This window comes from Saprolegnia parasitica, assembly GCF_000151545.1.
Source record: "Saprolegnia parasitica CBS 223.65 unplaced genomic scaffold supercont2.81, whole genome shotgun sequence".
In the NCBI taxonomy this organism is placed as follows: Eukaryota; Oomycota; class Saprolegniomycetes; order Saprolegniales; family Saprolegniaceae; genus Saprolegnia; species Saprolegnia parasitica.
In genome coordinates this window covers 37,412-47,050 of record NW_012156475.1, presented here as the reverse complement: position 1 = coordinate 47,050, position 9,639 = coordinate 37,412, and the positions used below count along the sequence as shown (strand labels likewise).

Here is a 9,639-nt window from a genome sequence, read left to right as displayed (position 1 = left end):
AGAGACGCCCGGGGCGGCTGGTTGCGTTAAAGTCGTCTTCGAGTAGCGGTTTGTACCGAAGCGCTGCGTCGACGTACGCAATATAGTCGGCTTTGCGCTCGATCGCGTCGACGTAGGCAGCGTGGAGCGAGCTGAGGGTGTCTTCGCGCGCCAGATGCCACTGCTCAACGTCCAAGCGCGCGTCTGCCTCGAGCGACGCCAGCTGCGCTTGTGTGCGGCGCTCGGCCGCGAGCGCTTGGTCGGCGCGGCGAATGTGGGCGTCACCAAACGCGGTCTTTGGAAGGCGGAAGAGGCGGAGGTGCTTGGTGGTGTTGGCGAGCGCCAGGCCGAGCGCTGCCGGCCGCACGTACATGGCCTCCATGGTCGCTTGTTGCTTCGCTTGGATCTCGCGCACGGCGGCATCGAGCATGGCATGGACAGCGACGACGATGTACGGCGCGGGCAGCCTACGACAATATAGTGTCTATCAATACTTTTGTTGCACTATCGCAGAACGACCGAGCGCTGAGGACCGTGTCCTGGAAGAGATGCACGCACTGCACCGAGGTGGTCGCCGCCTCTTTCTGAAGTACTTTCTCGAGTCGCTCGAGTTGCGCGAGCCGATGCGTCGGCACGAGCGCAAAGGCGTTGGATACTTTTGACGCCGTAGCAGTCGTCGACGTTGACGTCGGTAGCGTCAGCGGACGGCTGTTGGCAGCCGCCAGCGCGACCTCGGCTGCCTCCATCTCATGCTGATTCATGTGGGCGAGCGGCGCAGCAAGCGCGGGTACGCTGAACATACTCGGGTTGTGCGCATACAAGGACGAGAGAAGGTGTTCTTGCTTGGGATGCGACGCGGCCCACCACACTTGCTGGATCGAGGCGTGCGGGGTGCGAAAAGCCTCGAGCGGCGAGCTAGCGCAGATAGTAAATATGCAGTTTGGTTCGAGATGGAATCGCCGTACAGAAAGGACGGCGATCGCGGCTTGTGGCGACGGTGCGGCAGCGAGGCAGCCATCGACGGGTACGGCCGCGACATGCCCGTGCTCTCGTCGCGCCGACGCTTGCTGCCCATGTTCGCACTGCCAAGCGTTACGCGTTTCGGCTCCACCAGGCGACGAAGACGACTTGTCCACATCGTATTGTTGTCAATCGGATTCTAGAGAAAAATGTTAGAGTCGACCTCTGCTAGTGCCACGGTGTCCTCTTCGCACGTACTACAGTAGTTACTACCGTTCCATGGACCAGGATACACACGGCAGGTGATTCAGGATCGCTTGGACGTGTGATTTCACACTGCTTTCCTTCGCAAGGACGGCATCAAACCACCAAACTTTCGTAGTCCAACGACAAAGTTCAAAATCCGTTTACACTAACCTACGCCTTCTTGTTGGGGAAGGACGCGACGAGCTCGGCGAACGGGTGGGGGCCCGTAAAGTCGTCGTGGTGCTGCTTGCGCGTCGACGACGTGAGCAGCGAGTAGTCGAAGGCCGGGTGCTTGGCCTTGTTGGCGACGAACGACCGGTCGTCCCAGACAATGTCAAACGAGTTGACAAAGAACTGACCAAATTGCGTCGCGTACCGGCGCACTAGATAAGTGGCATACACATCCATACGCTTCGTTGGTAGAAGACGTACCTGCGTCGTACGAGATGAAGTAAAAGCCGCAGCGGTCCGTGTCGTTCTCGCGCACCGTCTTGGGGCTACAGCCATAAGGCTTGAGGTCATCATCAACCGACAAAAGGCTACCGGAGCGTGCGCGCGAGCTGGCTTTCCAGCATCGGGAGGAGGCAGTAGTCGCGCGCGGTGCCAGCCTTCTGGTTGTACTCCCACACGCACATGAGCGTCATACGGTCGCCCCAGTCGGTCGTGTTGCGCACAAAGTACGTTGTGTCGGCGTTGACGAGGCAGTGCGCGCTGTCGGTACAAGCGAGCTCGAGCGGCTGGACGTTCATCTTCGCAAACTCCTGTGTCGTCGCCGAGAGACAGTCTTCAATGCCCTTGTTGTACGACGTCGTGCCGTTGCTGCTTGGCGTCACGAGGAGCTCGTCGGCGTTGCCGCACATGTACCAGCTGGTCGGACTACCATACACGCTGAGTGCAAAATGTAGTACAACCCAAACCCTACTTGTAGCTGTTGGGGCAAATCGTGCGTTCTTCCCAGTCCGAAATGTCCTGGTGGCTGCATGACGCATCTGTGCACGATAGAGAACGATGGTAATACCTGGAGCCAGTACTTGAGCGTATGGCTGCCCTGGCTCGGGCCGTCGGCCCACGAGTTCTTTAGAATGAAGCCGCCGACCTCGCCTTCGTGGTTGAGAAACGCGTCGTTGTAGCCGACGAGGTGCATTGCGTGGCCGCCTTCGTACGCCAAGCCGCGGTGCGCGTAAAACTCGCCTTCCATGTTGGGGTTGCGGCTGCCTGGCGCGGGGACGCAGCACGTGGTCATGGCCATGTCGCTCGGGCACAGCATGCACTTGTCGGACGTCAATTGGCAGTGCGGGTCCTTTAGGAACGGGCCAATGCACGGGTAATAGTGCAACGACGTAGCGACCGGCGTTGAGAGCGCCATCGCCTTGTTCTGGCGGAACATCTCGCGCTTGATGGTCAAGTCGTCGTAGTACGTGTCCATCGAGCGAACGTCAAACTTGATCGGGTTGGTTGCCAGCGCCGCGTCGAGGCCGGGGCATACCGAGTTGTTGCCGTCATGGGTCGTGTACGGACACACGGAGATGGGCAGCACCGACTCTTTGAGACCTTCCTTGAGGTAGTAGACGTCGTAGTTCTCGCCGCCCTCGGTCGTTTGGTTCCAAATCTAAACACTCCGACAATGTGAGATCTTTGACAGAAACGACGTCGTACAAAGTCACCACCGACTCGGCAGTCCTTTTGCTGCGGCGAGTTGGCCTCGCCCGTGCAGAGCTTCATGATCTCAATGCCGTACGCCTGCATGCGAGCATGAGCCGACCTCGAGATGGAGGAGGAAGAAAGCTCGTACCTGCTCGGAGAACGCCACGTACTCGTCCGGCGCGAGCCAGCCGTTGCGCACACCGTGTTCGCGGTACGACCACTCGAGGAGCGCAATGGTCGAAAAGTCCCAGCACGTGCCCCGGCGCGCTTGGTCCTGGCGCGGCGTGACGTACTGGACTGCAAACTTGGGTGGAAGCGACGCGATAGAGAGCTGCTGGGCCGCCTGGGCCGCCTGGAGCGACTGCAATTGCGTGAGCGAGTCGTTGACGCGGCTGCCCACGAGCACGATGCCGCCGAGGACGAGCACGTTGACGCCAATGAAGGCGCCGGCGGCAACCCACGTCCAGCGCGAGAGGCGCGGCGTGCGGCGCGGGCTGACTTGGATCAGACCTTCTTCCGAGCCATACTTGAGCGGGACGCGTGCGGTGGCCATAGCGTGGCTGTTGTCGGTGCTGGCAAAATGCAAACTGAGCGCTACGAAGATCGCAATGCTGCAATGTTAGCAGAGAAGCCAAGTGGAGTCAACAGGAGAGAAGTGAGTAAACGACCTGTCTGAGTACAGCTCAGCTGGAGCCCTCGGCGATTGCTGCCCACACGAAGGCGTCGCCCGTGCCATCACACAGTGGGATTTTCGCTTCGTATTTGTTGAAGTCGATGTTGAAGTGCAGCGGCGAGACTGCCCCATGGAAGCTCGGACAGAGTCGGCGCTTCGAAGTAGCTGCCATCGCCGACGCGCGCCATGATCGTGCTTGACGTCACCGCGGCGTCTGCTGAGAGCTGGCGTCGTAGCCACTCGTGGGCTCAAGCCGATCTCGTGCATCTGGGTGCGTGCGACACGGGCGGAGAGTGCACCGTCGCCGGCGCAAGTGGCCAAGGATCGCTCAAGTTCGCCCGCCGCGGTGACCTCCAACGACGACTGTCATGCGTGCATGTTATAGCCACTGCTCGGTGCGTGTAGACAAGCACGATGGTCTCGTCGACTCAAGGTCTCGAGGTCTCGAGGTGGCGGCTGCAAGTCGGACCCACATCGATCCATGTCGCCGCCGCCTTTTCATTGTATTTTAAGCGTTGACGGTACTCCTACTACTCAACTATTATAGTTTGAGGGCTAGGGAATATATACCAACGATGCAGCTCTCTCAATGCAGTGGACAGCAAAGATGCACAAACTTGTCGAGTGGCGAGTCCGCAAGAATCTTCCGGCGGCGTATCCGGATAACGGATATCCGGACTTGCCACATACCGCTTGGGATCATTTTCGAATTGCGCAATCTTCCAGCATGAGCGGCCCGCTGCGCATCGGTATGTTTGGCTGCGGCACGGTCGGCGGCGGCGTCTTTGAGATCTTAACCTCGCGCCTCCAGTACCTCCGCAGCGTCGGCGTCGACGCCACGGTCGCCGCCGTCTGCGTCCGCAACACGGCCAACCCGGCGCTCAAGGCGCTTCTCGCCGGCCACGCGACCACGGTCACGTCCAAGTACGACGACATCCTCGAGGACCCGTCGATCAACTGCGTGATCGAGCTCATGGGCGGCGTCACGGACGCAAAGGACGTGGTCTTCAAGGCGATTGCGAAGAACAAGCACGTGATCACGGCCAACAAGGCGCTCATCGCCAACTTTATGCCCGACCTTACGGCGCTCCTCGCCGCGCACCCGAGCGTGCGCTTTGGCTACGAAGCCTCGGTGTGCGGCGGCATCCCGATCATCCACACGCTCCAGAGCTCGTACACGGGCGATGGCATCCAGGAGATTGCCGGCATCATGAACGGCACGACCAACTACATGCTCTCCAAGGTATCCCTCGTCTTCTTCTACATGCGATATGCTTATGCGCCATGAGAGTAGATGGAGAAGGAAGGTGCGTCGTACGACGCGGTCCTCAAGGAGGCGCAGGACTTAGGGTTTGCCGAGGCGAATCCGAGCGCCGACGTGGACGGCTACGACGTGCAGGCGAAGATTGCGATCCTCGCCAAGCTCGGCTTTGGCTGCCATGTCGCGCCGGCGAGCATCCCGACCACGGGCATCACGCGCATCAAGACGATCGATTTCGAGTACGCCAAGCTCATGGGCGCCACGATCAAGCTCCTCGGTATCGCCAAGCAGTCGAGCGCCGACGCGATCTCGGTGTTTGTGTCGCCTGTCGTTGTGCCCACGACCAACGTCATTGGTACGGTCCACGGCGCGAGCAACATTGTCAACATCGTCTCGGCCAACTGCATCAACGGCGCATACGTGGGCCAGGGCGCCGGCCGCTTCCCGACTGCCAACTCGGTCGTCAACGACGTGGTGCGTCTCGCGCAGAGCGTCGTGCCGGTGCCGGCCTTTGGCAGCACCCGCAACGTCGCGATCCAGAACGACTACGAAGGCCGGTTCTATGTGCGCGTGCGCCTCGCGGACGGCCTCGGCATTGTCCGCCTCATTGGCACGCACGCCGAAGAGGCCGGTATCTCGATCGACTCGATCCTGCAGCTCCCGATCACGGACCGCAACAACGTCGATACGGTCGTGACGACGGACCTCGCCAAGGTGTCGCAGGTCCAGCGCATGTGCGACGCGCTCGCCACGCTGCCGTTCGTCCAGGAGATCCCGCTCTTCCTTCCGATCTTGTAATACTACGAAGACGATGTCTCTGACGTTTTTCACACTTTCCATCTGCACCGTTGAATTTGTTGAACGTCAGATGCAATGATGTCTTGTACAATAGAAAGGATACGCGAGAAGCAAGAATGCGTTCGCATCACGACGACCCGTCGTTGACTGGAGCGTCCACGGCGGCACAGGCTTTAACCCGAGCCCTACCCTAGTCCTAGCATTTGCCCGAAGCCTTTTCAAAGACCTTTGAGTCTACCGGGTAGTTTGACCTGTCGACGGCGGTGCAATGGTCTTGGCACAAAAAGACTCAAGGGCAAGGCCAGCGAGTTGCGATAGGTCGGGGAGCTGAGCGTCGGCTAGAGCGTTTTCGATCCTACTCGCTGGATCATGAAGCCTAGGCAATTTAACGTTTTTGTGTTTGCAAATGCGTCGATTCGTTGCGACTGCGAGAAGACGCGATTTCAAGCACTGTGCTGCAACCAACATCACAACAAATCACTACAACCAGTAGACTCGATGTGGCTGAAAAGCTTTCTTGTTGTTGTTATCGTTAAAATACCAAAGTCAAAACGAACCTTGATAGTATAGATGGGTAAGAAACCCGCCGGGACAATGGCGCATCGCATTCTCCGTCGTCGAGGTTTGAAGTACGCTCCGGCGCTGGAAACCACGCCGAGATTTTTGCATCGGGCGCCGTGTCGATCGTCCGGCGCTCCTTGATCGTCCGGCGCTCTGTCATGTTGGCTTCAGCCGCCGTTCTTGCGGCGCCCACCGCTGTGGGGCCCACTGCCGCAATCTTGACGGGCTTCTTGTGGTCGCCCTCGGCCCGCTTCGTCGATTTGACGGGCTTCTTCTTCGCTTGGCGCGCCTTTTTCGATGCTGACGTGATTTGCGAGATCCGCTCTTCGATGAACGCATCTTCGAGAGCGCGGGGGACCTAATGCACCTTCTATGAGCACGCGAAGCGAATCCACGCAGTTGTACACAGTTTCGGACGCGATTGACCTTCACGACCTTTGTCCCATCGCGGCTGAGCCCCAGCTTCGTACACGCGTCGTCCAACTCGCGATCCTTCATGACCAAGCTGTTGGGCTTGCGCAAACGGGCAATGAGCGCCTTGAGCTCCGGCGCCTAACAATGTACATGTTGACACGTGCATTGCGGTGATCGCGCGGATGCTTACTTGGTCCGACGTCTTGTTTTGGCGAGCCGCCGGTGGCGCTGGCGCGTGCTGTGGAGCGACTCCTTTCGCAGGAAGTCGCACTGCGTCGGGGGCTTGTCGTCGTCGTCTTAGCCGTCGTGGGGGTGGGCGATCTCGCCGCGTCTTGCGCGAGACGCTTCGTCTGCAGCGAGCATGAGTCGAGAAAAAGAGGCGGATGGTTTGTACCTCGGTGAGCTTGTCCTTGCGTGTTGTCGATCGTGCTGCGGTGCTGAAAAGTTGGTACTGAGGGGATTTAAGCCTGGAATCAGTATACCGTACTGTGAGTTTTCACTTCGTTCGCCAAATCAAACGCATCTAAACATATGTATACTATACAAACATCCATATGTATAGATCATGTCCATCAACTATTAATACGGTACAGTGTACTCGTATCGCCAATGCACGACGAGGCGCTTTTGGTTTTGGTTGACGATTTTCGGATTGAGATGGCGAACGATGCACGCTTGCGTCGCGTCGCGTCAAGAGAATAACCAGCTTTTCCCTTGCGTCAAGGTTGCGCACGCCCAGTGTCCAGTGCACTTCAGTCGTATCGGTGGTGTCCATTTCGATGCAGAATTGACGTTCACACTTTCGGACCTTCCCTTGGTACACGAAGTCGACAATGAACATGGTTGCGAGACAGCTCTGTGAATGCCAGTGAAATGCTTGTTAAAGTTAGTTGGTGATACGACTAAACGCAGTGCGGTTGTTTAAGTCTACTTAGAGAGACGCGAGCGTGGGGTGGGCGGCGACCTCGGCCGACGACAGGCGGTGCTCCGGCTCGGGTTCGAGCATGCCGGCGATGAGGTCGTGCAGCGCCGCTGGCGTGTGCTCGGGAATGTCGATCGCACCGCGAACGACAAAGTGCGGCAGATGGGCTGCATTAGCCAAAAGCTCGCAGAAAACAATGCCCAGCGCCCAGACATCGATCTACATGCAGAAAAAGCCAATGAGACGACGATGTTCACATTTATGCGTACCTTGAAGTCAGAGGGCTCATCAAGGATAAGCTCTGGAGCGTGGTAGCGTGCGTTGCCTCGGATGGGTCTGCGGCGACGTTCGTCTCTCATGCGCGCGATGCAGTAGCCGTAGTCGCCAATCTTGATGTTCTCCTAGTACGACAACACACAAGCTTCGCCCCATGCAGCACATGCGAGAGGTTGTACGTTGTAGTCGAGAAAGATGTTCGCTGGCTTGATGTCGCAGTGAATCACGCGGCCTGCATGGAGCGCGGCGAGACCCGTGGCGATCTGGCGGACCAGCTTCTGGATGACCGGGAGGGGCAGCGGCGCGCGGGCCTTGGTGTACGCCACGAGGTCGCCATTGGGACAGAGCTCGGTCACGAGGACGATGTGAGCGTCCGTGAAGAAGGCTTCGTACAACTTCATCAGGTTCGCGTGCCGGATGCGAATCGGCAACTCGATCTCGCGACGGACGCAGCAAGGGTCTGCCGTTGAGAGAGGGATCATCTTGAGAGCGACGAGGTGGTCGCAGGACAAGGTGACCGCGAGGTTGACGGTAGCATGAACGCCGACGCCGATCTCCTTGATGCAGCGGTATTTGTCCATCGTCTTGCGTCTGGCGGTGGCCGGTCCAAGTTTCAAACTGGCAGTTTCCTGTATCAAAAAGCCTCTTGAATTGTATAATCCAAATATGCATTATGAGAGGGTTTTGGGGCTTGCACCTTGAACTTCAAGGTGCAAGGCTTGGCTTCAAGGCTTGAAGTCAAGCCGGGAAGCGGGGTGCATCGCGATACTAGTAGCCTCAAAGCAACATAACGACGGTTGATGCCTTGCACGACCCGCGATATCCTGCAATGTCAGACTGCATCGCTCGGAGCGCTGACGGTGCGCGCCAGTGGCGTCGTAGAATTGGGTGTGTTTAGCCTTTTCCGGAATCATCCGGTTACCTGTCGCAGTCGGCAATGGATTTTCGCAAGTTGCTCCGCGAGGCGAGGGCCGAGGCCGCCCGCGACCGCGCAGGCCGCCAAGATGTGGCGCCCGAGAGCTCGACGCCCGCTCTCGAGAAGCCTTTCACAGAGCAGCCGCTGCCGCCACCCTTCGACTTTGCGCCACGGTACGCCATGACGACAGTTCCAAGGTCTGTAGCTCGCGTGGGCTAGGTCAGCGCTGTCGCTGCCAGCCCATGCCGTTCAAGACGGCGCCATCTACTACATTCCAGATCATCTACTACATTCCAGATTGGATCGCAGTCCGCCTCCTCAAGAACCTCTCCATGTGGGGTACGCCTCTTCTCGTCTTCGCTGCATGAGCCAAATATCGTCTGGCTAGAATTTTACGCGACTGAGCTCACGCAGAAGCAGAACGTGCGCTCACTTGTGAGTGTCGGCCGGTGAGAGAGGGATCATCTTGAGAGCGACGAGGCAAGATGCCGTCTGGCGACGGCATCTTGCCGCACGAAGACGGTCCAATGTACTACCCGCGGGTAGCTATCCTGAGCACGGGCGCTTCTGGCCGCATGACGTTCCAGCGCCACCGCCAGACGACGCCAAGCGACGTGCCGGTGCATTTGACGCTCGACCGACGCAGCCTCTTGGTCTTCACGGGCGAGGCGTACACTGAGTACCTCCACAGCATCGACAACATCGATGACGAGCACGGCGTCCACCATCGCATCTCGCTCACGATCCGCCACGTCCGTCCACCATCCCGGGCGTGCTAAGCCGTGTCGTCAAGTTGTTTCTATCTATATGGTTTTCGGCTTTATGATATACTAGTGCAAAACTGCCGTAGTACTTGGTACGATTTGGTCTCCCCGACATGAGCGACATGGTAGACGGACTCGGGGAGTACCTGCTCCTCGCAGAATTGAAGCCATTGCACTAGTGATTCTTCCAATGGGTTGGTGCACCACTTCTTGATCCCATCGAAT

The 9,639-nt window shown here is 58.5% G+C and overlaps 5 protein-coding genes across 5 annotated transcripts in view; 2 read left to right on the top strand and 3 right to left on the bottom strand.

Moving 5' to 3' along the window:
• The window catches only part of SPRG_22280 (hypothetical protein), a gene marked incomplete at both ends in the record, with an annotated part of 3,190 nt that extends 2,136 nt beyond the window's left edge, over positions 1–1,054 (bottom strand). Inside the window, 3 exons of the mRNA XM_012351551.1 lie at positions 74–446; positions 499–894; positions 945–1,054. Coding sequence (XP_012206941.1) covers positions 74–446; positions 499–894; positions 945–1,054 — 879 coding nt within the window. The remainder of the gene's footprint in view (positions 1–73; positions 447–498; positions 895–944) is intronic.
• Positions 1,055–1,356: 302 nt separating this feature from the next.
• SPRG_11307 (hypothetical protein) lies at positions 1,357–3,382 on the bottom strand (the record flags this gene model as incomplete). The annotated part of the gene is made up of 7 exons (XM_012351490.1): positions 1,357–1,568; positions 1,618–1,682; positions 1,729–2,061; positions 2,108–2,154; positions 2,204–2,794; positions 2,842–2,925; positions 2,978–3,382. The coding sequence occupies 7 exons, from the start codon at positions 3,380–3,382 to the stop codon at positions 1,357–1,359; spliced, it is 1,737 nt and encodes a 578-aa protein (XP_012206880.1).
• Positions 3,383–4,204: 822 nt separating this feature from the next.
• SPRG_11306 (hypothetical protein) lies at positions 4,205–5,602 on the top strand. Its single transcript, XM_012351489.1, has 2 exons — positions 4,205–4,745; positions 4,797–5,602. The coding sequence occupies exons 1-2, from the start codon at positions 4,230–4,232 to the stop codon at positions 5,559–5,561; spliced, it is 1,281 nt and encodes a 426-aa protein (XP_012206879.1). The 5' UTR covers positions 4,205–4,229; the 3' UTR covers positions 5,562–5,602.
• A 1,865-nt stretch (positions 5,603–7,467) lies between these two features.
• SPRG_11305 (serine/threonine protein kinase) lies at positions 7,468–8,345 on the bottom strand (the record flags this gene model as incomplete). The annotated part of the gene is made up of 3 exons (XM_012351488.1): positions 7,914–8,345; positions 7,728–7,859; positions 7,468–7,677 (listed from the first exon to the last, which is right to left on the bottom strand). Exons 1-3 carry the CDS (start codon positions 8,313–8,315, stop codon positions 7,468–7,470), a joined length of 744 nt encoding a protein of 247 aa, XP_012206878.1. The 5' UTR covers positions 8,316–8,345.
• A 790-nt stretch (positions 8,346–9,135) lies between these two features.
• Positions 9,136–9,441, top strand: SPRG_11304 (hypothetical protein; the record flags this gene model as incomplete). Its single annotated transcript, XM_012351487.1, has 2 exons — positions 9,136–9,172; positions 9,197–9,441. The coding sequence occupies 2 exons, from the start codon at positions 9,136–9,138 to the stop codon at positions 9,427–9,429; spliced, it is 270 nt and encodes an 89-aa protein (XP_012206877.1). The 3' UTR covers positions 9,430–9,441.
• Positions 9,442–9,639: the final 198 nt, after the last annotated feature.

Excerpts from the sequence above, each read along its gene's own strand:
- SPRG_11306 (XM_012351489.1), top strand. The coding sequence starts at position 4,230 with ATGAGCGGCCCGCTGCGCATCGGTATGTTTGGCTGCGGCACGGTCGGC. Across the intron at positions 4,746-4,796 it reads CCAACTACATGCTCTCCAAG|ATGGAGAAGGAAGGTGCGTC; the intron begins GTATCCCTCGTC and ends CCATGAGAGTAG.